The following is a 27,142-nucleotide window of genomic DNA, read 5'->3' as shown; positions in this document are numbered from 1 at the left end:
TGTTTACACTTTACAGATAAAATAGCTTGTGGTAAAAAGGTGAACTCTGGCATGATAACAATCCTCACTGGATAATGCCAAGAGCAACGGTTCCCAAACCCATCTTGCAGTTTCAAGCAACTGTGTGCCTAATTAATTTTGGATACATCTACATTGGATACCCAAGCCTACCTTGGGTACCAGGAACAACCTAGACATAACAAAATGAAACAATCTAATTTACCTTTCCTAGCAAAATAAATTATCACCTCATGCAAAACTCAGACTAAACTACTTCTGGTAGCCAAGACAGCTTATGCACATTTACATCTGCTATCTAGCAAAAACACACAGATTGATGCTTAGCAGAACAAAATAGAATGTATTTCTGAAAATTGGAAAGAATGCCCAGACGTGAAGAAATGGTTCCTGCACAATTTACAAGCAAATATGAAGGAGCTGAATAACATGCCTGCAAAGCTTCCAATGAGCAAGGGGACTGAGGGAGAGCTCCTGCATGCCGTAAAGGTTTACAATAGCCAAAGGACACCTGAAAAACCTGTAAGGTGCTCTAATCTGTGGAAAACCTTTGGCAGACAAAAGAGCATCGTCTCTTTACTGCAGCAAGAGAGACAGCACATCTCTCCACTGCCTAGACAGACAATTCCAATTATGGAGCTAATGACCCTGTGGTTTAAAAAGAATACTAACTAGTACAGGTATTTAAAAGTTGAAAAGCCAAAATTTAGAGTATAAGAATAATCCTACAGCACAGTTCTACTCACTGACATTCACAGTTAAGAACCTTAAACTAAAACTTTTCTTCCTTTTCAGTAGGTTGACTATTGTTCACAAATCCAGGTAAACCCCTGCATTTGTAAGGGAGGAGTCACCTGAGGCAGCAACAACTAACTAAACATGATGAACCACAGTAAAAGCAGGAGAGAATGGGAAAAGGAGTGTATTTTACTTCCTATTTCCATCTGACCCATGCATGCTGAGTTCAGCTTCAAGACAGACCATTCCTTTCTTTCCTTCCTTCCTCTTCCTCCTCCCCTCCCCCCCCAACCCACAAGAAAGAAAGCAGCAGGTGTTGACAGAAACAACTTTCCGGAATGGGAGGGGCACAAGGGGAGATGAAAAAGTACAAACTGGAAAGCCTGTTACTCTGGGCCAGGGCTGTCTAAGCTCTCAGGGTCCAGCAACCATACCAGCAGGGACCACACATCACAGAAGCCACAGCACTGCCCACAATTCCCCAAAGTACAAGCTCCCAGTCACTGTGTGGGTGGCCAGGATGAGCCTGCGAGCTGTATATTACCCAGTTGAACAGCTCTACTGTAGACCCTAGCACAGACTAAGGAATAAAGAAACCTTCATCATCTTGCAAAAATGGCAACAATGCTACCTTACTCTTTAGTTACAGCAGATTTGTTACTGAACTGAGCATTGATTTCCCAGCAACAAAACTTCATGTAGCCCTCACCCACATCTTTCCAACAGATGCAATACATATTCCAAGATCCTGGGAGCAAGGGAGAGACTATCAGCAGGACCCTTGAGTCATGGTTAGTGCAGAGAAGATACTGGCAGCTAACCAGCAAATGTAAGTTTAGGGTTGCTTGTACAACTTGGCAATCCTTTCTTGAGTAACTAATGCAATCACTCTTCAATTGTTATTATCTGATATTTTATTTAATTAACCCATTATTGTTATACAGTCTATACACTAAACAGTAGAAGCAGCAGCAACATAACATTAAGCAGTTGCTTTGTTAACTGCCAAAGAATGTCACTGGGGGAAAAAAGGTTTTAAAATGTCAGGTGGGATTTTTCTGTTAAAGAGTTTAAATGGGCAGATTTAAGGCTTTTTAAAGGGGACTGGGGAGGGGTGGAAAGTACAAAAGATACAACTAGCATTATAGGGATGGATGAAACCCCGCCCCCATCTCTTAGTGCCTCACTCTGCTTCCCATCTCCCGTCACCCAGCCCTCCCAGGGTGGGCAGACCACACCGAATCAGCAGCAGCCAGGTAAGACTCTACCCATATCTCAGGACCCCTTCCCCTACAGAACTCAGCAGCACCTCCCACCCCATCCAGCACAGAAAAAGGAGACCTGCCTGCCAACACCACTGTCCCAGGCCAAGCCCAGCCTCTTACACAGCTGCTGCTCCCTGCTGCTCCCCACAGCTCCCAGTTGGGATGCAGCAGGAATAGCCCTTGGACTCCCCTTGTCCCCATTATAGAAACCGCAGCAGCAGCAGGCACATCCCCTCTTCCTACACCTGCTCTCTCCCTTGGAGCTTGAGCTATGCCTCACCACAATCCCTCCCAGTCTGAGCTATATTCCCACCCAGATTCCGCAGGGTCTCAGGCACTCAGTGCCGCAGGAAACCAGAGCCACCAGCATGTGAACTGTACAGTAGATACAGGGTGCAGCTGCACCACAGAAACCCTCCCCAGATCTGACCTCATTATGCACCATATGCCATAACCAATTTAAAGGGTTACAGTTAGAAGCTGTTATATTAACCAAAGTTACTCTCCAAAACATTCAGTTCCTAAACACTAAAATTTTAAATCTAAAAACATTACCTTTCTCCATTGCAGAATCTTGCTCTGTAATCTTTTTTTAAATGATTCTGTTAAAAAAAAAAAAATAGGGAGACTGTTTTACCAAACACATCACCATTTGAAAAGAAAAAGAAAACTTAGACTTCTGTATCCTGTGTATATCAGTCCATAAGATTTCCAGGCTCATCTGAAACAGATAGAACTCTCCTAGCTCAGTATTTCTGCGGTACTAGTAGGTGTGCCCATCTGCACAATCATATCCAGTAAGCCAGCTTTCCTCTAGAACAGGGGTGTCAAGCATCCAGCAACTAGACAGGTAACAAAATGAATACAGACAAAGGAGGGTTGAGGCTTACAATTACTAAAGATCATGTCAAAGAGCTTTTCATAAATTTAAATTAACTTACTAACAAAATTCCTCCCAAGCTGCTGAAGAAACTGTCTCAGAGAAATCTCAGCCCTGTCATAAATAATGTTTGCAAAGACATGGAAGACAGGCAAGATCCCAGAAGGCTGGAAAAGGACAAAGCGTCAAGTTTTTGTGACAGCCTTCAAATCACAAAGAATCTCAATGGGTCAGAAAACTGGACGGAAGCTCTCAAGAGGACATTCAGCACAGACAAGTGCAAGGTGCAATGCCTTGGAGAGCAGTCAGAAGCATAACCAGTGTTGCCAGATCTTAAATATAAAGTTAGCATACTGGAAGCTCAGTTTTCGTATTTACTGAAAAACTATCGTGCACCAAAAGAATATCCAAATAAGTATGAAATGATTATTCAAATTCATCTTATTTTTTCCTTTATATTACCCACTCTAAGTCACCAGTGAGTGAGAAATGGGTCATCAAAGGTGAAGCATTTCTGTATTTTGAGGCAAGCCATCATAAGAAACAGCTGACAGCAAACCCAAAAGTCAGTTAAGGTCCCTGAGAGTGACTGGGGTTTTGCACCGGCTGCATCAACGAGCTGCCTCACCAATAACTGTACATTGTGAACACTTTTCCTCATTGATCAGACAAGGCTTGAAACTATCGTACAAATACGATCGTTGTCGTACACCTGGCAACACGGAGCACAATTAAAGAGGGGCTGGAACAGCAGCATAGAGGGGACAGAGGGTGCGGGGCCTCAGCATGCTCAGTAGGAGTCAGACACAGCAAGGCAGAAGGCAAAGGCGGCTGGGGGGGCGGAGTCACGGAAGCACGAGGGGTAAGAGCGGGCCGACAAGGGGGAGCAGGGCGGCGCTTCAGGGCCTTAACCCAAGCAGGCGCATCGCGCAAGGGCCAACGGAGCCGCCCTCGAGCAACTGCAGTCACGGCCCCCGAGCACAACGTTCCACTGCCCCTCAGAGGCGCGAGGGCCCGCAAGCCCCAGCCCCCACCGTAGTCCACGGCGGTTGAAATGGGGCACCACCTCAGGGTCCTCCGCCCCGGCTCCCGCTCTCACCAGCGCCTCTGCCATGTCGCCGACAGCCCAACCGCCGCGCCCCGCCGCTTGTTCGAAAACCCAGCGCTTTCCCGCTGCGCATGCGCCCCTCCGCCAGGGGACTGTGCGCGGAAACCTATTGGCTGAGCGCGGGGACGGAATGGCCTGTCACCAGAGCTGTTTCCCTAGCTGCCCGCCAGGGTAGAAAGGAGGAGGGTGCGCATGCGCGGAATTGTCCCTCTTCCACCCCTCCCCCTGACTGAGGGGAGGAAGGAAGAGTCGCGTATTGTCTGTGGAGCTAGGCGGGGTTTGGCCTGAGGGGCTCTTGGGCTCCCGCTGCAGAGATGTGCACCCCATGTTCTTTTGCACGCCTGCCTGCTCGCACCCAGCCTACCCCCCCTTGCACTCCTGAGCCCTCACACCAGCCCTTCGCACCTCCTTGGCCTGCTCATGCCCATGCCCAAATACCCAACACAGGGTTCCTCTGTGAAATGAACATGCAGTCCTCCCTCCCCCCACGGGCATTCTTGCACCACACAGCCCTCTCCTCTAGAGCCAAGTGCCCCCTGCTCCTGCCCATTCACACGCTGCCCTCTGGCATGCTTGCCCCCATGGCTGGGGGCTCAGGCAGTTTTGAGGGCAGACCAGTTCTGTTTGTGCCTGCCAATTGCCTCATGCTCCCACGTGAGTCCCTTGTGTGTGCTTGTCTGCCCACATCTGTGTTGCGTTGTGTATCACTGCCCAAGCACTGGGCTGCTGAGTCATGATCATGCATCTATCAGGCCTTTGCTTTGAAGATACGCCAAAGGGAAACTGGCAGGAAGCCGCAAGTTAGGCCCAAGCTTCCTGGACCTACAGCCAGTGCCAGATCATTTCAGTGATGGCCTCTTAGAGAGCAGTTGTTGACCAGCACTGTGTCTGAGCCACCCCCTCACTCCTAAACTAATCATTCCCATGGTTTGTAGGACCCACAGATGGGTAAACAAGCAAAAAAGCTAGTGCACCCCCCTGTGTAAGATTCTTACTTGTGTGATTGAACAACTAGTATTTCAGCTCAGCAACCTATGTTTTTTTTTAATTGTTTTGTTCAGCATTTTTATTAGTAGATGTTTTGGACGGGGAATCCAGAAAAAAGATGACAAAGCTGATATGGAAATATAAAACGCCCGAGCGAGCGACTAACAATAGAGGGATGGGGGAGAGGAGGGGAATGTGACTGGGTTACAGGCGATACAATGTTAGCCAACTAACCCCAGGGGGGGTGGGGGGATGTGGGAAGGGGAGGGAGGGGGTTCACGCTGAGAGAAAGGAGATAGATACATACAAATCCGTTACAATGGTCCACAGTGGTGGAGGAAGTGGCTCAATCGTGGGGGTCCTCTTCGGGTGGAGCAGGGTCGTCCGTGGCAGAAGAATCCTCTCGAAGTGAAGCGAAGCGGGGGGAGGGGGGGGTTCAGGTGGTGCCCTCCAGGTCCAGTCCGGTGGCAGCTCATCTGGTGGGGTTGGTGTACTGGTGGTGGCCCGTGATGTGCTCCACGTAGATGTCGCGGGACTAACAGATGGTGTCAGACACCACGAGGCAGCGCATCAGCTTGGCGTAGCAGCGGGAGATGCGGCAGGTGCGGAGGACGCTCTCGTTGCTGGGGTCCCAGGCTCCGAGCATCCCCACGATGAGCGCATCCACCATCACGTCGAAGCCGCAGCCCCTCAGGGTGTCGGCCAGTGGGGCGTACTTCTTCCGCTTCCGAGCCTGGGCGTCGGTGAAGGCTTGGCACCGGTTCTCGAAGGGGATGGTGATGTCCACGATCACGATCTTCTTGGCTTCTTGGTCAGTGATGACAACGTCGGGGCACAGCTGGCTCTCGCAGCCTGGGACGGTGTGGTTCACAGAGATCTTACCTGCCGCGGCTGGGATGGCCCTCACCAGGCGGTCCTGGACAGCATTCTGGCGGAGCTGCCAGGCTCTGGCGTGCGGCTTGAAGCTGCACAGCACGTGGGGCAGGGTCTCCGCCGCGTAGCCACACCTTCGGCACCTCTTGTCCCAGTGGCCAAAGCACACAGCCCTGTTCAGAGGCAGGCAGTTGAGGCGGGCGCGGTGGAGGAAGCGCCAGTCCACAAAGCGCGTAAAGCTCCCGCTGGGCATGAAGAGCTACTACCCAGCCAGGCTTTTGTAGTGCTGGAAACCTTTGGCCTCAGTTTTTAGGTGCCCAGATCTGGGCACTATAGCCTAATTTCTAGCCAAGTTGGACACCATGGCTAGGTACAGACATTCAGAAAGCCTGAGGCAGAATCCATCTAAGTTACACAGTTTTCTGTAAGCGGTGTAGTTTAGATACACCACGAACAGAACACACATTTCGCCCTTTCAGTGGGGAAGACAAATCTTAAACTGGGTTCCGCCATTTTTAAACCAGTCTACACGTGCTGAACTTCTGTTCTGTTACAAGTATAGACCAGTTTTGTGTGCTGAACTTCTGTTACGGCAGGGTTGGGCAAAATGTGACCTGCAGGCTGGATGTGGCCCGCCAGGCCACTCTATCCAGCCTGCGGGGCCCCTAAAAAATGTAGAAAATTAATATTTATCTGCCCCTGGCTGCCTGTCATGTGGCCCTCAATGGCTTGCCCTCCACCCTAAATAATTGCCCACCCCTGTATTACGGGTATTGACCGGTTTTGTGCGCTGAACTTCCGTTCTGTAATGGGTATAGCCCAGTTTCTGATCACTTATACCGTTAAAAGTGTAACATCTGTAGCTGGCCCTGATGCTCACAATCCAGTCGAACAAAACCGTGTGGTATATGGCACCACAAACACGTCTGCAGAACCACATATCTCACAGTCAGGTGTCCTTTGCACTGCAAGGGCACACTGCGTGTGTATGTGCTACTCCATATTTTGGTTTGTTTCTCTGGGGGGGTTTTGACCCCTAGATATCCAGGGGTCAAAAAAAATTAATGGGAAGAAAACCAAAACAAAGCAGTGCACACACAGGCAGCACACACCACTGAAAAGCAGAACCAAGGCTTTTGGAACTGCACTCAGACTGCCAGCCAGGCTCTGCCTGGCAGGATCACCGCTGCTGCAGCCCTGGGAGGCTCCTAGGAGCCCAGGTAAGTGCGCCCAGCACAGTGCCAGGTAAGGCTGTTGGGGCCAACTCTGCCGCCTCTGGGGTAACATCACGTCATCAGTTTTGCTTGTCGACCAATGCCTACCAGCTCTTGTCTTTAGCGTCACCCTCACAGATTCCTGTCCAGTATTCGAATGAAACATAATTTCTTTTGAAATGAAAACTTCATAATTTTACAAGAAGGAAGCAAATTCACCACCTGAACCTGAAAGCTGACACCCTGGCTCCTGCCCATTGTTCCAGCAAAATCTACATATTTACAGAGCTCAAGCTGCCTCAGCATAAGATAATTTCCTGCCCAGGAGAAGTTTCCATCACCCCAGGTTCCTGTGAAATATGAAATATCATAACCAGAAGGAAACATAATTCAACATCCTACTTGACACCAGCCAACATCAAGCTAAATAGACTGCTTTCTCTAAGCCCATGAACACCTCGTGCCCCGGGGCACACCAAGCTCCTGCAGGCAGCGGTGGCACTGTCAGCAGTGGGAGCATGGTGGAGGCAAGTGGGAAGCTCCCACAGGTGACCACAGCAGCGGTGGTTGGGGTGGTGGTGGGTGCTGGCCCGTGGTTGGCGACCACCCGCAGACACGGCTGGAGGCAGGCAGCAGCAATCATAGACCATCTGCAGACACTACTGTCGTCGGCGAGGTGGGGGGTGACCAGTGACTGCCCCCAGGCACCACCAGCAGTGTTGGCAGCACCTTTTTGCAGGGGGTGCACTGCCACCAGGGAGTGCACGTTGCCAATGTCTGAGCCTAATTTGCACAAAATGAACTAAACAAACCAGGAGATCTTCCAACACCACCTGCTTTCCTATGAAGTATGAATTTTCATTTCCACCTAGGAACAATTTTACAATCTCTACATTCTCCTATCCCTGAGCAAAGGTGATTATGCCTGAAAGCTTGCAAATAAAGACTTTTTTTGCAAATATCTAGTTAGTCTAATAAAAGATATGACCTCTGTCATGAGCCCCAATTCCTTTTGCCCGTAAACTAATACAGCTACAAACTGTATCCCTTTCACATCTGCAAGCACTCTGCAGCAGCAGAGGGCAGTACAGGGAACATAAACAATACCTAGGCAGGTTTCCTGTAGATTACATTAGCATCTAACCAGAAAGTACAGAAGGATCTCTTTAAGGCAAATCCATCTAATGGAAAGATATTTTTCTGGAAAACAAAAAATTGTGGCTTTGGCTTGATTTCATCATACTTATGATTTTATAAAAACACCAGAATCCATGAGAGTTTTTTTAGTAATGGGGTTCAGTTTGGAAACAGGGAAAATTACATTTTCACTAGGCAGAGTAATTGGGGTAATATTTTGAAGAAGGTTAACTATCAGCTCTTTAGAAGTACAGTGCAGACCAGCTAGAGTTGGTATGTGTTTTTTCTTAAATCCCTAGTATAAAAATCAAAATGGGAATGTTGCAAAGATAAGTTAGAGAGAACAGACTAACATTTCAAAATGCGCTATGAAGTAATTAAACACAGAATTTTTCTTATAGCAAGTAATAATTGGGGGATCCAATTCCCCACTGACCTCCACTTTGCAAACCCATTCCCACCCTTACAGAGTAACTATAATGCTACTATTCTTATTTGCCTTCGTTTTGTACAGATATGTACAACTGCATACACTGAAGGGCAGTAGTAAATCAAGTCTAGTATTATTTAGCAAATTATGCTTTAAACTCCAAGGCTGCATCTAGACAAGCATAGACATTAGGTTCCCCAGGGACAAGCAGCAGCAGCACACCTTGTGCAGCTGCTACTTGTCCCCAGGGAATGCCTGTGCCACATACCCTCTAGCACGGGGCAGCTTACCCCAGGTAGGGAAGGGGAGGCTGGGGCCAGCAACTATGCTGGCCCCAGCAGCCTTACCTGGGGGCCAGGGAAGCTGCAGCCATGGTGCTCCTGCAGCTTGGAGCCTGGCTGGCAGCCAGACCATGGTTCTAGCAGGCCATGCTCTGGTTTTGGGAAGCGCATGCTCCAGCCATGTGCACCACCATGCTTTTTTTCTACATGAGGTTTTTTTGACTCTGTGATCTTCCTGGGTCAGAGAAACCTCCTGTACTGCAACGTAGGAGTGCAGGAAACGCCTGAATGTGAGGTGTGTGGTGCCACACACTACATGGCTGCACTCACCTAGATGCAGACCGGGGTCCTCATTTGAGCTAACCTAGAACACCATTTGTGGTTGAAACCTTTGCTAGGTCACATTGTAACCTGTTGATATACAGTAAGAATGCTAAATGCACAGTAACAATATTAGCCCATTGCCAGGGGCTAGAGATACAGTAATTGCCTATTTACATACAGTAAAGTCTTGTTGAACTTGTGTGCAAGTTGCAGCCAAATACCCTTGGATATGAGCCATAACATGAAAGAAAAAATATTTTCCCTTTTTCTCTGGAGAAGACCTGAAAAGATTTTTCAAGTTCACTTTTCTTGGTGTTTCTTACCTTAGAAAAATCACAATATTGGGTCTAGCTATTCTTGATTTAGCTAAAATATTCCTGGAAAGGGAAGAGATTTAGAATTAAATCATATTTCTGTTGAAGTTAGTACAGATTTTCCATTAACTTCTAAAGGCCAGGATTTCACCCTTGGAAAGGTATTTCACTCAGTCGTCACTTGAAAGTTTTAGATCTTCCACAAAGACTTCTTTTCTACCAGAAATCTCACTCACACTTGTGTATAACAACAAAACACAGTTCCAAAAAAAAACAACCCAAAAACCCCCTTCCTCTATCAATTACTTTTATAATACCAAAACCCCACCTAATTTCCTAACTCCTGGGAATCTTCTACAAAAACAATAGTGAACAGATAATCTTACTGTAAGAAACCATAAGCAGAATTTTATTTTGAAGTCAAAAGGAAATAAGAGTAAAATAATATCCTTTCCTTTGCAGGTCACCAGTAAGAAGTGCAGAACCTGTTAGCTTTCTTTGCCAACTCCCCAAGAATAATAATGATGCCACATCTTATCAGGATCATCATTATTTTCATGTTTTTTCCTTGCAAGTCAAGGTGCATAGCCATAAATTACACTCTAGGAGAGTCCCTACTAATCCAATTAACCTTACTCCTACTTATATGCTACAGTGCAAAACGCATTTGTGGTATGTGTTTAACAGTAACTGCTGAGACTTCCTCTTTATACCGCTGCCTTTTTTAACTCACACCAGAGCAAGATCTCTTCTGCCCAAGACTGAGAACAAGCAGACAAGAATAGACGGAGAAAAAAACAAAATACATCCACACCTCAGGGGACAGAAAGCAGAATGGGGGATTTTGAAGAAATCCCTAAGCCAGCCCCACGGAGAATCTTCCATGAAAGACAGAGGATCACAGCTCTGCCCCTGTACTTCGAAGGGTTTTTATCGATTAGGCGTGCATGGCATCAGGTAAGGCATAAAAGTCCAGCAGTAAATACAGTTAAACTTTTCCTCAGAAGTGTGTTGTCACTAGGTACAGGTATTGGAAGACAGTAGGCAATCCTCTGCTTTAGCTCTGGTCTACAATCAAACTTGTCTTGAGACAACATGAGCTATTTTAATTTATATGTTCAATTTTTCCATGGCAAATTTCTTGTTGACCCTTTCTGAATATGGACATCCTATTTCAGTGTAATGCAAGTCAGTGGTTCACCAATGTAAGCAAAATCAAAATAGGATAGTCTTATTCGGCTATAAGTATGTGTACACACAGACTTTCCTTGAAATAAGTAAGTGTGGTTTACAGTTGATTTCATTATCTCCAGTACAAAATCATGTGCTGATGGGGCCTGAGTAGCTCTTGCTATTTTCAGAAATGGCTCTTGCCATTGATCAGAATGTCATACTTTCCATTCCCATACTTGAAACACTTTTTTATTTTCATCTCACTTCCATAAACTCTAGGGAATGTTTAGTGATACTAATATGTTAAATATTCCATGATATTCTCCATATTTATAGGCATGAATTTCCTCTCCTTTATCAATATAACAAATTTGAGCACAAAAATATGTTGATTTCTCAAGCTGTAGCTTATTTTGGGTTTCCATTTATGCTTCATTGTTATTCTTTAAATTTATCCAATCAAACAATACATAACATAATAATAGTTCCATGCACCATCCCATTACATTTGATTATCATCTCCAGGGAAGTTGATGGGGATCAATTGGTTTCACAGGTATGGTCATGGCAAGAAGTTCATATTTTGCTCTTTTGGTTTAAAAACAGTATCTGACCCGGTTATATGATTCTAATTTATCCTGTATTTTCCTGAATATTAATCTTAATCCTGAAGTTCTCAGCAATCTAGCGTGTAAAATATGTTGCCAGTATTTTTAATAGTAATTAAAAATATATATATTTGTTAACTCATTTATTTTTGGACTAATTCAGAATAAATCAGTGAAATACTTTTGGATACAGGATAATCAATTAGGCCATGAACCTGTAGAGACATATGTAGGTGTGTGTGCATATTATTAATAAATATTGACAGGACCCTGTCTTTAAACAAGCTAATTACTTTATATCACATTTTTTTTTCTATTTCAGTATTTGAAGGTAGTGGTCACTGTAGCTTAGGTTACAACTTAATTTTCACTGGAACCTTTCTTTTCCCCCTCTCCCCACAAAATATTAATGTTTTCAGAGACATTTAAAAAAAAGACTGTAAAAGAATTTAATTTTTTTGTACTTTTTCACTGCCATTTTTCATAACCATTTTTCTCTTAATTTTGAAGGCAAACTGATAGCAAACTTGTTTGTTTCCCCTATCATTCCCTTCAAGAGAATGAGAGAAAAATATTTTGCTATAATAAAAGAAAAAATGGAAAGACTACAATTTTTTTTTACTAAACTACAGTCAGAAGAAATTCATGGCCTTGGTACATTCTCAATATTGCTAATCCTAATGTATTCCAACATGACAAATCAGTTCAGTTGCCTAGTCTAAAGAAATAAAGACAGGATCTTTTTCAAAGGTCCTCAGTATTTGGTCTCTTTTTATAGGCAGCTCTCTTAAGTCGGTAGCTCATATTCTGGACATTCAGTGCACAACTCCTGTGACTTCCCTGTGCTTTTTGATGTTTTCAGTGCTGCAATGTGATTTTCTTGGCTGTCAGAGAAGGCCATAGAAGTCTCCGATAGGTCCATAAATTTTAAGAATTAGGATTTGCTGCCAATAAAAATGGACAAGAATGTAAACTTAATAGCCCTTTAAAGAATAGCCTCCTATAAAATTTTATTTCCTTAGGACAGATTAATAATGGGGGTGGGGAGAGAGCACTGTCACAAGCTGTTAACACAGTCAGGTCAAAGTATACAGGTGCAGGGACATGACTGTATATGTTAGGAAAAATGCAGCTTCTGCAGATGATTAAGCACCACCTGTGTTCCTCTCTACCTTCTTTATTCCCGCCTTAATTTAAACCTCAGTCCTGCAAACAGAGTCACATTAGTGCACCCTTGTACCTAGCTTGATCCCTCTTTGGGAGCAGTGATAGAACCATTTTAGACTATGTTCTCTGGGGTATGAATTAGGTCTTTACCTTTAAAGCAGGCACATTTATGGGATATATCACAATACCAAGGTCTTTATAATATTTGAAGCCATCTTCCATATGTAAGTGAGATGACATAAAGATCCTGCTACCCATTTTCATCCTATATATTTGTTTTATTTCTCATAGGAAACAACGGTTTTGCCCACAGTATCATTTCAGCCTTGGTTAAAACAACTGGCTGATCTTCCCCAAATTGAAATGATGTAGGGTAGCTGGCAGATGTGACAGGGATTGCTGGTTGCTGCTGGAATGTAAAGTGCACAGCTATGGAAAGGATTAAAGAAGGAAAAAATCTAAAAAGAAAAAAAGCATACTAAGATCTGGGTTTTGTTGTAGATGGCCCTAGACCAAAGGAAAAACTTACTGCTATTCCAGGAACCAGACTTACATTTACTGAAGATGTGATACCTCAGAATCCATGACAGCCAGAAGTACAAATGTCATGCACTGCTGAAGTCAAAGGGAAACGCAGCTACTCCCTATGACTTGCTCTGCTCCTCTTGAAAGCTGGCCACTGACTTAGAAGGCTAATTTCAAGCCCTTGTTTTTGAAAATCTTGGCACTTAAGAACCAGTGTGTTTCTGAGGCCTCTGGATAGATACATCATAGATTGAAGATAATTATTAATAACTATGTTTGGGTTGTGTATGAAGTATATTTTTCCCTTCTCTGAATAACATCATTTCATTAGACATACATACACATAAATGAATTCATAATATATGAGATATATAAAATGTAAACCTTTCATATTAAAATATTACCAGAACATTACAACATGAATTACAACAAGCCTTAGCAATGAAAAAGTGAACTTATAGCATGCTACATAACAGAAGCACTGGTGCTTCTACATGACAGAGAAGGTGAAACACCGACCAGGGAGCTTGGGCGCTGCTTGTCTGTTAACAGGCCTAAACATGCTATTTTTTCTGCTCCAGGAGAGAAGACAGGACTTTACCATTTTAAGCATCAGATCCAATGTGCATAAAGTCAGGGTCAAGCTAGGAAGTTTGCCATTTAACTTAGCCCCAAATTTCCTTAAAGCTGATCTGTGATTTGGACCAGGGGTGCTGCTTAAGAGCTGTTTCTAAAAAAAAGTTTGTTGTACATTCAGTTCTTGCACTTAAATTTTGAATATTTAAAGGCCTCAACAGATTATTTGTTTACACAAGTATACACAATGGAGAGGAGAGACAACATAAACTTTTACCCCTTCTATACTACATCTTAAACCCATTTTTTAAATGGCTTTGGTTAACACAATTAACAGTTGTACTACCTGGTGTGAACAGGTTTGTCAAAGCTACTTTTTCATTACTATTTTAAAATAAGATTTAAACAAACTGATGGCTGTGGCCAGCAGAATTTAGTCAGATAAAAATTTGTTCAAACAAAGTTCGTTATCATGCAGAGAAACCATAGCGTAGGTGGTTCAGCAAGATCTAGGGTGGACGAGAAAAGACCAAAATAGCACATTGATTCATGTAAACAGCAGCAAACAGGTACTACAGAAAACAGGAACTCCAAGAAACCAAAAATAGACTATGAATCTTGCTTGTATATTGCTAGCAACAGTCAAACGTATTATAAACATGGCCTTGTTTCATCTAGCCTGATGGGAATAGCCAAATATTTAGTAGTGCATTTCTCTCAATACCTTTAATAGTAATATATAAGGAATATATGTATACCTTTCATCTTAAAGAAATGCTAAATGGTAGGGGTTTACTACAGGCCACCACATCAGGAGGAAGAGCTGGATCTGGAATTCTCTAGGCAGCTGGGGGAGGCCTTGCATGCAAAAGATGTTGTGGTCATGGGGGATATGAATTACCCTGACATCAGTTGGGAGGAGCAGTCAGCCAGGTCTAGCCACTCACGAAGGTTCCTGACGTGCATACAGGACCTACACCTCGTGCAGGAGGTACTCGTCCCCACTAGGGAAAACGCCATACTGGATCTGGTGTTAGCCTCTGAGGACAACCTGGTGGGGAGGTGCTAGCATAAGGGAGGCTAGGGGACAGTGATCATGAAATGATCCAGGTTGCTATTCAGAGAAAGGTGGGGAGGGTAACTAGCAGAGTGCAAATGCTTGACTTTAGGAAAGCCAACTTCGATATGCTCAGGGCAGTAGTCAGGGAGGCACTCAGGGCCCAGGGGGTAGCTAGTATGGGGGTCCAGGAAAGGTGGTCCTTCCTCAAGGAGGCTATCTTTGGGGTGCAGCAGGGTGCAATTCCTCTGCTCAGGAAGGCGGGAAAAGGGTCCAAGAAACTTCATGGCTGAGCGTGGATATCCAGGCTGGCCTGAAGGCAAAGAAAAAAGCGTACTGGCAGTGGAAGCAGGGGGCAGGGACAAAGGAGGAGTATACCTCCCTGACCCAAGCTTGTAGGGATTTGGTGAGGAAGGCTAAAGCAGCACTGGAGCTTAGATTAGCTTCTGGGATTAAGGATAACAAAAAGTCCTTCTTCAAGTATATAGGTAGCAAGAAGAAGTCTCAGGGTAACATTGGACCCCTATGAGGCAGGGCAGGGCAGTTGGTGACGGACGTGTGGGAGAAGGCAGAGCTCTTCAACAAGTTCTTTACCTCCATGTTCCTGTCTGCTGACAATGGGGCGCTCTTGGGTGATAGCGTAGAGAGGCCCGGGAAGGATGTGAGTCTCCCACTGTTAGTTCAGACCTAGTTAAGGACTACCTGGAGGGTTTAGATGTGTCCAAGTAAGCGGGCCCGGATGACCTTCATCCGCAGGTGCTGAGGGAATTGGCTGGTGTCATTGTGGAGCCATTGGCATGGCTGTTTGAGGACTCCTGGTGCTTAGGCCAAGTCCCTGAGGACTGGAAAAGGGCCAATGTGGTCCCTATTTTCAAGAAGAGGAGGAAGGAAGAGCCTGGCAACTACAGGTGAGTCAGCCTCACTTCTATCCTTTGTCTTTGAAAAAATTATCAAGGGCCACATTTGTGAGAGCCCTGCAGGGGAAGTTTCATAGTTTCTAGGGTCGGAAGGGACCTGAGCAGATCATCTAGTCTGACCCCCTGCCACGGCAGGAAAGAGTACTGGGGTCAAACGACCCCAGCAAGATGTTCATCTAACCTCCTCTTAAACACCCCAGGGTAGGAGCCTGCACCACCTCTCTTGGAAGCCGGTTCCAGACCCTAGCCACCCTGACTGTGAAGTAGCGCCTCCTGATATCTAACCTAAACCTACCCTCTGCCAGCTTGTGACCGTTATTCCTGGTCACTCCTGGCGGTGCTTGGGGGAACAGTGACTCCCCCAATGCCTGCTGATCCCCCCTGACTAGTTTATAACCGGCCACAAGATCCCCCCTCAGCCTTCTCTTTTGGAGGCTGAACAGGTTCAGGTCCCGCAGCCTGTCCTCATAGGGCCTGCCCTGTTGTCCCCTGATCATACGAGTGGCCCTCCTCTGGACCCTCTCCATGCTGTCAACATCCCTCTTGAAGTGTGGCGCCCAGAACTGGACGCAGTACTCCAACTGCGGCCTGACCAGTGCCGCATAGAGGGGGAGGATCACCTCTTTGGACCTGCTCGAGATGCATCTGTGGATGTATGACAAGGTGCGGTTGGCCTTCCTAACTGCCTCTCCACACTGCTGGCCCATGTTCATCTTGGAGTCAATGATGACCCCAAGATCCTTTTCCACCTCCGTGCTGACAAGAGGGGAGTTCCCCAACCTATAGGTATGGTGCCGGTTATTCCTCCCCAGGTGCATCACTTTGCACTTGTCTGTGTTGAATCCCATCCTATTCTCATCTGCCCACCCTTGTAACCTGTCCAGGTCTGATTGTAGCCTGTTGCACCCTTCCAGTGTGCCCACGTCCCCCCACATCTTGGTGTTATCAGCAAATTTGAACAGGGTGCTTTTTACCCCCTCGCCGAAATCACTGATGAAGATGTTGTACAGTGCGGGCCCGAGGACCGAGCTCTGCGGAACCCCACTGCCCACGTCCTTCCAGGTCGAGAAGAACCCATCCACTACCACCCTCTGGGTGCGGCCCTCCAGCCAGTTGGCGACCCATTTGACTGTGTGGGTGTCTACACCACAGCCCCCCAGTTTCTTAATGAGAACAGGGTGAGAGACAGTGTCAAAAGCCTTCCGGAAGTCCATGAAGACTATATCCACTGCTACCCCTGCATCTAATGATCTGTTGACCTGATCGTAAAAGGCCACCAGGTTGGTCTGACAGGACCTGCCACTGATGAACCCGTGTTGGTTGCCCCTAAGCATGCAGTCCCCTGCTGGCCCCTCCTGGATGTGTGCCAGCATAATTTTCTCAAACAGCTTGCCTAGGATCAAGGTAAGACTAACCGGCCTATAGTTTCCCGGGTCTTCCTTCCTGCCTTTTTTGAAGATGAGGACCACGTTGGCCCTCTTCCAGTCCTCCGGTACCTCACCAGAGCACCACGAGTGCTCATAAAGCCGTGCCAGGGGACTTGCAATGACCTCGGCCAGTTCCTTTAGAACTCTAGGGTGGAGATCATCCAGACTGGCTGACTTGAATACGTGCAACCCCTCCAGACGCTCCCTAACTAAATCCTCACTAACCCGTGGCCCAGGTGTGCCTCCCCTGGGGCCCAGGCAGGCCCAGCAGGGAGGTGGCTGTTCTGGTCCCTACTTAGGAAGATGGAGGCAAAGAAATCGTTAAACATGTTAGCTTTGCCATCTGGTGTGACAACCAAGTTTCCCAACGTGTCCTGCAAGGGCCCCACATTACCCGGGACCTTCTTTTTACCCCCTATGTATTTAAAAAAGGACTTCTTATTGTCCTTAATCTGGGAAGCTAGTCCCAGTTCCATCTCTGCCTTGGCCTTCCTAACTACACCCCTACATCCCCGAGCAACTACAGAATAGTCCTCCCTGGTGATGACCCCTTCTTTCCATTGGGTGTAAGCCTCCTTTTTAGCAAGGAGACATTCCCGGATGCTTTTGGTGAGCCACAGAGGCTTGTGTGCTCTCCTGCTCCCTTTGATCCTCATTGGGATTACCTTCCTTTGGGCTTGGAGGATCGTCTCCTTAAGAAGCGACCACTCTCCTTGGACACCTGGCTCCCCTCCCCTCCAGGACCTCAGCGCTTCTCCAGCTATCCTCCTTAGCTTGTTTAAGTTTTCCCTCCTAAAATCTAGGGCCGCTGCCTTACTGCATGCCTTTGCCACCTTGCGCTGGATGGTGAATTCCAGCAGGCGATGATCGCTGTTGCCCAGGTGGTCAAGCACCCGCAGCCCCCTCACCAGGTCATCACCTGTGGCCAGCACTAGGTCCATCAAGGCGTCTCCCCTGGTGGGGCTGTGCACCTCCTGGGTTAGATAGAGGTCCTGCTCTCTGGCCAAGAACCTACGTGCGCGTTCATACCTGGCTGACTGTTCTTCCCAGCAGATGTCTGGGAAGTTCAGGTCCCCCATGACTACCACATCTTCAGCCTTCACTACCTCTGTGAGCTGACCCAAGAATTCCTGGTCAAGCTCTTCTCCCTGGTTGGGAGGTCTGTAGTAGACCCCCACCATTAAGTCTCTTTCCCTTCAATTGCCTTGTACTCTAACCCAAAGCACTTCAGAGTGCCTCTCCCCTGACTCCTTGCTAATTGATGAGGATGTGTATTCCTCCTTAATATAGAGTGCCACGCCCCCACCTCTCTTTCCTATCCTGTCCCTCCTGTACAGCCTATAGCCCTTGACATTCACCGCCCAATCATGCATTGCGTCCCACCATGTTTCCGTAATCCCCACTATGTCCGGGCTGGTGTCAGCCAGCAGGAGGGTGAGTTCCTCCTGCTTGTTACCCATACTACGAGCATTTGTGTAGAGGCATCTGAGGCCTCCTGTAGATGTGTGTACTGACCCCCTAGTCCCAGCGTTACCCTGGCCCCTATCTCTTACCTGTTTATTCGCTTCGCTTGTTGGTCTGGGCTGGGCAGTAGTTGTGGGTGCTGTTTGGTCTGGCAGTCTGATGTTTCCTCCGCCCTCATCTTCCCCTTCCCCCGACAAGCCTAGTTTAAAGACCGCCGGAGGAGGTCCGCCAACCTAGAAAAGAACACACGCTTACCTTTAGGGGAAAGGTGGAGCCCATCGCATCCCAGCATGTCTCTTGTCGTGATGTGCCGGTCATGGCTGGGGAAGCCAAAGCTCTCCTCGAAGCACCATTCCTGCAGCCGCCAGTTGGTCTCCGCGATGCACGTTTCATGCCGTCTGCTTCGTCCACTCACTGAAAGTGAAGTTGAGGTGTAACCAACACAGTTACACCTCAACGCAACCAACACCATTACGGCCGATCCTGCCTGACTAACCTGGTCTCTTTCTATGACCAGGTAACAAAGAGCTTAGATGGGAAGGAGGAAGTCGATGTCATCTTCTTGGACTTCCAGAAGGCCTTCGACACAGTGTCCTACCCAATTCTGGTGGGCAAGCTGAGGGACTGCGGCATTGACAAATGCACGGTCACATGAATGACAAACTGGATCCAGGGGCGCATCCAGAGGGTGGTGGTGGATGGGTCGATGTCGACCTGGGAGGGTGTGGGCAGCGGAGTCCCCCAGGGCTCGGTCCTTGGGCCGGTGCTGTTCAACATCTTCATTAGCGACCAGGACGAGGGTGTGGAGAGCACCCTGTTCAAGTTCGCTGATGACACCAAGCTGTGGGGTAAAGTGAATACACCAGCAGGCAGGGACCACATCCAAGCAGACCTGGATAGGTTGGAGAAGTGGACGGATCTGAACAGGATGCAGTTCAACAAGAACAAGTGCAGGGTGCTGCATCTGGGGAGAGGGAACCAGCATTATGGTTATAGGTTAGGGGCTGACCTTTCAGCAGCACAAAGGCAGAGAGAGATCTTGGAGTCAGGATTGACTCCGGGATGAATATGAGTCGCCAATGTGACGAAGCAGTAGGCAGAGCCAACCGCACACAGTCATGCATCAACAGGGGCATCAGACTAACAGGTCCAGAGAGGTCTTGCTCCCGCTCTATGCGGTGCTGGTCAGGCTGCAGCTGGAGTACTGTGTCCAGTTCTGGGCACCACACTTCAAGAGGGACGTGGAGAACCTGGAGAAGGTCCAGAGGAGGGCCAGTCGTATGGTTGGGGGCCTATGTGGCCAGCCCTATAGCCTATGTGGCCAGAGGCTGAGGGACCTGAATCTCTTCAGTCTCTGCAAGAGGAGACTGAGGGGGATCTTGTGGCTGTCTACAACTTTATCAGGGGCCAGCAGCAGGGACTTGGGGAAAGTCTGTTCACCAGGGCCCCCCTTGGAGTCACCAGGAACAACAGCCACAAGCTGAGGGAGGATAGGTTTAAGTTAGATATTAGGAAAAACTACTTCACTGTAAGGGTGGCCAGAGCCTGGAATAGGCTTCCCAGAGAGGTGGTGCTCTCACCTTCCCTGGAGATCTTCAAGAGGAGACTGGAAAGGCACCTGGCTGGGGTCTTATGACCTCTGCCACCCCCAGTGCTCCTTCCTGCCCATGGCAGGGGGTCGGACTCGATGATCTGTCTAGGTCCCTTCTGACTCATTGATTCATTGATTCTATGATTCTAAATATTTCTAAAATGAAACCTCTGCTATAGTGGAATGTGGCAACTATTACTCAGGTCAGAATAACTTCATGCCCCAAATCTGAAAAAGGAAAATTAATATTGCATGCAATTGAAGTAGCATGTCTAGTCAGTTCTTCAGTCCTATAGCTAACTGTAGGTTAAGAAGCCTGCAGAAGTGCCTGAGTCTATTACTTTCACTGTTGACTATTAATTCTAATTTGAAAGAGTGTGGTGCCTAAAAACCTTAGTTATGTCTCAAGACTTCATTGTGTGAGATGCTGTGCAAACACAAAATAAAGAGCCTGAACAGGGTTCCATCCCAGGGGTGGCTGTGATGCACCTGGAGCCCCTCCTAAACCCCTATCTGTCACTTTAAATTTCTTTGGGCAATCTCCCCTCCAACTCACCTATCGTGCCTTGAGGTCCTTTTGCTTCTAGAAGAAAGGGAAGCTGCCTCACAAGAGCTCATACTCAAGAATACAGGTATTACTGCTTATTGCCTTAAGGACTAATTATATGGCCTCTTCATCTCCCCCTGTAGCCATGCTGAAGCCTCACAGCTGTAACCCCCACTCAAGTCAATCAAGTCCCAATCAAGTCAATCTCTCATGCATGGGCCTGCATTCTCCATGTCAACTCTTGTCAATGTGGGCCTCTAACCATGGAACAATCTCTACCAATATTGGGACCTCCAGCCCTGGTGCTTTTAACTGTCCCATTCCCACCTGGGCTTGGGCGTCTGTACTTTGAACAATCTCAACCTCTCCCTGGGCTCAGGCCTCATTACCTCTGACAGACCTTGCCCCTTATGAGCTATGGGCCCCCTGGCCCTGATTCTCACCCCTTGCAAACTATGGGTCCCTGATCCTACCTGCTTTCATCCCTCTTCAGCTGTGGCCCTGCTCCTTGGCCTAGGCCCCACTCCCTCCCAAGCCAGTTGAGACCTCTACTAGGGGTGTGTAACAGGCCCTATTCAATTTGGATTTGGCCCAAATTGGGGGCAGTGATTCTACTGGTTGATCTGGATCACTGTCCCTGATTCAATTTGGCCAAATCCAAATCTGAAGATTCGATGTTGATTCAGAGAATCAGCAATTCAGACATAAACACAGCTTTAAATGTTTTTTTCTACATACCTTGAGGTAGCAGGCACAGCTCGTGAATGCTGCTATGCTGGGGCGGATGGAGTGTACCACAGGAGCCCTTTGTGCTCGGCAGTGAACCCAGAAGTGGACCGGAACTATTTCCGGTCCACTTCCAGATCCGCCATGGAGTGTGCATTTCCCTGGCTCGGCAATCATCTGCAGGGGAACCCCAGGTGCACCCCCCCGCCAGACCCAGGAAGCACCGCGCTCCTGTGGGATGCTCCGTGCACCCCAGCATCACAGCATTTATGAGCCACCTGGTACCTAGAGGTATGTAGAAAAAACATTTAAAGCTGGGTCTATGTCTGAATCACTGAATCTTTCCGAATCAGTTTAATAAATTTCATAGACATTAGGGCTGGAAGGGACCTCAAAAGATCATCGAGTCCAGCCCCTCACCCGAAGGGCAGGAAGTCAGCTGGGGTCATAGGATCCCAGCAAGATAAGCATCCAATTTACTCTTGAAGGTGTTCAGTGTAGGTGCTTGAACCACCTCTGATGGCAGGCTGTTCCAGACCTTGGGGGCTCGGACAGTAAAGAAATTCTTCCTTATGTCCAGCCTGAAATGGTCTCGCAGTAGTTTATGACTGTTTGACCTCATCATCCCTTGGGGCGCTCTGGTGAACAAACATTCCCCCAGATACTGGTGGTCACCCCTGATAAACTTATAGGTGGCCATCAGATCACCCCGAGCCTATACTTTTCCAGGCTAAAGAGCCCCATGGCTCTCAGCCTGTTGTCATAAGGTCTGTTTTCCTGACCTCTGATCATGCGCATGGCTCTTCTCTGGACTCTCTCAAGCTTCTCCACACCCTTTTTTACTTGTGGAGCCCAAAACTGGACACAGTACTCCAGCTGTGGCCTCAACTTGTGGAGCCCAAAACTGGACACAGTACTCCAGCTGTGGCCTCACCATGCACAAAGGTGGAGGGTTCCAGTTTGATTTGGAGGGATTAAAGGGTCCTCTGATTTGATCTGGATTCGGAAATTTGGCCACTGAATTGGGCTGACACTCTGCTGAATTGAATCAGGGACTGAAGCTTCGCACAGCTGTAACCCCTACCACCCTATAGTCTCAATTCCTAAACCACTGGTGCTTCCCCAGCCCTAAAGCTGTCTTTCCCCAAGCAGCTTAGATACTTTATTGGGGATTCCCCCTGCAACCTGCTCAGGAACTCTTCCTTCCATGGCTTCCAGGGCTAGATTGCCTGTCCAGCTCAAGCCCTGGTTTTATATCCTGCAAGCCACCTTTTTTGGGGTCATGTGGCTCCCCTGATTGCCCTCTGCTTTATCTGCTGTTTCATGTGACCCTGTATGAGTAATCAAGGAACAGCTCCCTACTTAATATAAACAGTGTCTTTATTGTATCAGTTTCTTGTAGAGCTGTTACATGGCATACTGTTTTCCCCCAGCCTCTCTAACTCTCTTGTTTTTCCTGTCTCCTCCCCCTTGCTTACTGTTCCTCCTTCTTAGCTGTTGCTGGTTTTGCCTCTGAGATCCATACAGCCTGGTTTTCCTGCAGCCTGCCTTCCTTTAAAATAGTAGGAGCACCAAACTCCCTGCTATAGAGCCCTTGCCCCAAAGACTATGCAATGCACTCAGATTAAGTTTAGAAAAACAAGCCTATGCATAAGTTATCCAAATAGTACTCATTAAATACACAGCATGGTCAGTGCTGTGGTATTAGTGGTTTTAAAATAGACTAACTGCTCTCATTTTCAGGGTTTCTAATAGGATCTTTTTAACAGCTGCTTCACCTTCATCATTTTTGTGCATTTATCCAGAGTACAATTATGTTTTAAAGTAGATATTGGGGCTGAAAGATGCTGTGTACTGTGGTTTCTGCATTTAGGTGGCATGAAGATAACTGATGTTCATTTTAATGGAAGCAATGGGCAACAAATTGTAACACAATGCTGGTCCCAAAGTTAAACAAATTATGCCCTTCTTCAGCATGCATGTCAGTGGATGTACAAAAAGATGCCTGTTAAAATTTGTTACCATCACCAGATTTCTTTATGATGACATGACAGCAGCTGTCCTAAGCAATGGCTCAGAAACAGAGTCGTGTATTATTAGAACTGGAGTCAAGCAAGGATTTGTAATTGCATCAACATTTTTTTTTCTTCTTTATTGCAGCTATTCTGTATATCATTGCTGATAAGCTTCTATCTGAAGTCAGCATCCAGTACTGACAGACAGGGATCTCTTTAATATTAACTAGTTATGTTCCCAATCCAAAATAACCAACGCTTCCATTACTGATCTTCAATATACTAGTCATTGTGTTGTGTATGCCCACTCAAATGAAGAGCTCCAGGTCACTCCTGATTGCTTCAAGAAAACCAAAATACCTTACCAACCCCAACCCAAGAAGCTGCTTACAATTAAGGAGAATCTTTGGAGAATGTTGAGCATTTCCCATACCTGGGTAGCTGCCTCTTCCAAAAAGTAAATATAGATGATGATATTTAACATCAGATAAAATCTACCAGTACCACCTTTGGACATCTCCAAAATCATGTTAAATGATTATGACATCAGGACCCATACCAAACTTCTTGTTTACAATGCTGCCATTGTTCCTATGATGTTGTATGGGTAGAAAACCCAGACAACATACCAGAAACACCTGAAAGGTTTGAAAGTTACCATCAGTGATGTTCTTCCAATTGAAATAGAGGATTTTCTGAAAACAAATACTAGTATTCTGGTTCAAGTAAACTCTACCGGCATTGAAGCTATATTTATATGACCGCCAACTCCATGGACAAGACATGTTACATGGGTGCCTGACAACTGGCCCCTAAAACCGGTCCTATACTCCCAAATGACTGATGCTGACCACTGTAGATGTGAGCAAAAGACAGTCAAGGATACTGTGAAGGCCAATCTGAAAAAATGTGACATTACTATCAGTAGTTGGGAGATGTGAGCACTAAATCACCCCCAATTGTATCATGATGTACAGGAAGGTATCAATCACTTCAAGAAAACTCATCTCATCTTTATCATACATTATCTAAATACTAAGTACATAAACTGTCATTCTAAATGAAAGAGTGTAGAATAAGGTCAGAATATCCTTAGTGTCAGGACATGGAATTAATATCAGCATGTTCCCCATGTGAACAAACTATCAGGGTCAAAATAAATCTTTTCAGGATTAGACAGTTAAAAAAAAAAGGATGACTGGAAGCGGAGGGTTCCATCTCCACATTTGTTTGCCCTCAGCTAACTTTGTTTTGGCCCATGTCAGCAGGGATATCAATGTTTAACGTCTGTTCAGCCACCTGAGTTCTTGATCCAGATCTTCCACTGATATCAAGAAGTACCTGTGGGTGCTCCACACTGTCTATAAATCAGACCTCACCTAGGTGCTTAGAAACAAAACTACCACCTGTGTTTAAACAAACATTTTAATACAACATTGGCCTGTTTGTGCCTTCAGAGCATGTCTAGACAGACATTTGCTACCTAAAACACTGAATGAAATTAGTTGTTATGGTTTTATCTGAGAAAAAGCAACTCATCATCATTCACTGTCCCAGTCGATAGTGGAAGACACAAGGGTTCTAATTTTATAATGAAAATAATGGCATAAATGCAGAAACGTACCCATATACTTTCTATGTGATAAACAATAAATTATTATTTTGGGGCAGCTCCCTAACTGGTTAAAAACAAAAATCAGACTGACTCGATGAGAAAATATTGTTGTAGCCATAACAGTCCAGGAAATATACAAGAAACGGGGGGAGAGGGGGATTGTTGATATCTTTTACTGGAGCAGTTGGGAGAGATGTTGAACAAACGTTCAGGCACAAAGAACCTTTCTTCAGATGACAAGAGAGGAAATTCTGCATGTTTGTTGATGTACCTTTGCCCTACAGGGCCAAAACCTCCTGTTTTTCTCCTCTGTCCTTAGTATGGAGTCCTACCATTATATAATTTAGAGTGAGCAATATAAAATATGAAATATTTTAATAGTTTCTTCTTTATTTTGTGGAATTCACTTGTTTTAACTATGAAACAAAAACATTAGAAAATACTAGCAAATTACTAAGCAGTCTGGAGGTGTTGTTAGTGTTGTGATTACCAGTATCAACAGTATCAGGTACCAAAATCAAGATAATGGACATGGCTCATGGCTTTGTTATGCCAGTTTTAAACTGGCAGAGCTCTACTGAAGCCAGCAGAGCTACACTGTCCAAAAATAAAGCAAGGGGCCATGGGTCTGCTGACATGAAGTCCTGACTTTGAATAAGGACTAATTTCATAGACCTTTTCCACTTGTGAGGCGTTGTCAGCAGAAGATCCTGGACTGCTCCAGAGCTATCCTGTGCTGAAATAAAACTGTCCAGGTTTTGATATTTTTCTTAAGTCCTTCATTCACTGGCACTTTTTGACTGGATAATCTTGTCAGCTTCCACAGAACTGACATTCTCTCTTCATACCCAACAGGAATTTAAACATCACTGGACAGAACTCAGAGGAACCACACTTTTCTTCTATAATGATAAGAAAACCACAATGGTGAGTAGCACTATGGGCTAATGTGAAGATGTTTGAGCAATTTTGTTAGTATTTCTCATCAAGCAAGAAAGCACATGTGTGACAACTGCATCTCTCAGTCCCATCCTCCCACACTTTGGAAACCCAGAGAGCAGGAAGCAAGCCCAGAAACCAAAATGCCTGGTGAAGTCATGGGAAGTAAAATAATGATACAGAAAGTTCTTCCTCACCACAGTCATTCAGGCTACACTAAGCATTTGCTCTAGGGATGAGATCTATCTGGAGCTGCAGCACAGGTAGGTGGAGTATCTTCTTCAAGGTCACCCACGAAGCCCAGAAGCAAGAATAGAACCCAGATCTCCTGAGCCCATCTAGTAGTCAATCCATTAGGACCCACTGGGCATTTTTAATGGACATTAAAGATCATCTTGTTCACAGCACTTAAAAGCAGAGGGGTTATCCAGATATCCTTCTGGACATCAAACATTCCCTCCTTCACTGTACAGTTGAGAACAGCTGTTAATCTAATATATGGTTTTCAAAATAGTGGGGGAAAATGCTGGTTGAAAGATGCTATTATTATGATACATACAGCATGTATATCCTCTTTATCTTCTGTACAGGCTCTTTGACAGAAAAGCAAGAAATTCTACTCCAGTGCCAAGTTTATGCCTTCCTAACACAAAATATCTGCAGATCAAAAATGAATACCAGTAAACAATAATTATTTCATACCCTGAACGAACACAGCTTATCTTGCTTGAACTGTATTTGAAACCAAGCTCACAATCACAGTTGAAGGCCCCACCACAGTTTTTCAGAGCAGTGTGCATAGGGATGTATTTTTTTCCTTAAAACCATTTTCTAAAGGGCCTGATTATTCTCTCCCATGTGACTAGAATATATTGTTGTGGCTCCTTGACTTCACTAAAGTAATGCTTGATTTATGCTCATTTCAGTGAAAGATGTAAAAGGCTTATTGCTCTAGGTAATCCTAAGAGCATAGTTTACAACAACATCACAACTTAGCTCTTAAATCAAAAATTTCAAACTGCAGTGGTTAGCAAAACTACTGCAGTCTTGCCAGCAACAACTTTGTTCAATGAACATGACAGTAAAGACTCTGTTTTACAACCACCAAGAGTCTGTATCAAGCCAGCAGTTCCCAGATAAATACTTGGAAGAATCAAAACCCTCCAGCTGTACATTTTTGCAACATCTCCCACATGTTTCACTGTACAGGATGTGTAAAAAGAGGG

At 45.9% G+C, this 27,142-nt stretch overlaps 2 protein-coding genes and 1 pseudogene across 7 annotated transcripts in view; 1 reads left to right on the top strand and 2 right to left on the bottom strand.

Annotated features, from left to right (window-relative positions):
- Positions 1-4,133, bottom strand: part of CENPC (centromere protein C) — a 74,969-nt gene extending 70,836 nt beyond the window's left edge. For all 6 annotated transcript variants that reach the window (XR_016440824.1, XR_016440826.1, XR_016440827.1 and 3 more), the window contains exons 1-2: positions 4,001-4,133; positions 2,577-2,623 (exon numbers count right to left, since the gene is read on the bottom strand). Coding sequence is in view for 2 of the 6 variants with exons in the window: in XM_090036828.1 (XP_089892954.1) it covers positions 2,577-2,623; positions 4,001-4,015 (62 nt within the window). In the remaining 4 variants the exon portion in view is untranslated. The remainder of the gene's footprint in view (positions 1-2,576; positions 2,624-4,000) is intronic.
- Positions 3,688-27,142, top strand: part of STAP1 (signal transducing adaptor family member 1) — a 44,931-nt gene continuing 21,476 nt past the window's right edge. Inside the window, exons 1-3 of the mRNA XM_090036830.1 lie at positions 3,688-3,700; positions 10,420-10,526; positions 25,833-25,904. Coding sequence (XP_089892956.1) covers positions 3,688-3,700; positions 10,420-10,526; positions 25,833-25,904 — 192 coding nt within the window. The remainder of the gene's footprint in view (positions 3,701-10,419; positions 10,527-25,832; positions 25,905-27,142) is intronic.
- On the bottom strand, positions 5,469-6,122 carry LOC149870773 (uncharacterized; annotated as a pseudogene).

The sequence above is a fragment of the Crocodylus siamensis genome, chromosome 2 (assembly GCF_052110815.1).
Source record: "Crocodylus siamensis isolate JL-2025a chromosome 2, ASM5211081v1, whole genome shotgun sequence".
NCBI classification, from domain to species: Eukaryota; Metazoa; Chordata; order Crocodylia; family Crocodylidae; genus Crocodylus; species Crocodylus siamensis.
Note: the sequence above shows the minus strand (reverse complement) of the source record. Positions and strands in the feature narration are given on the sequence as shown.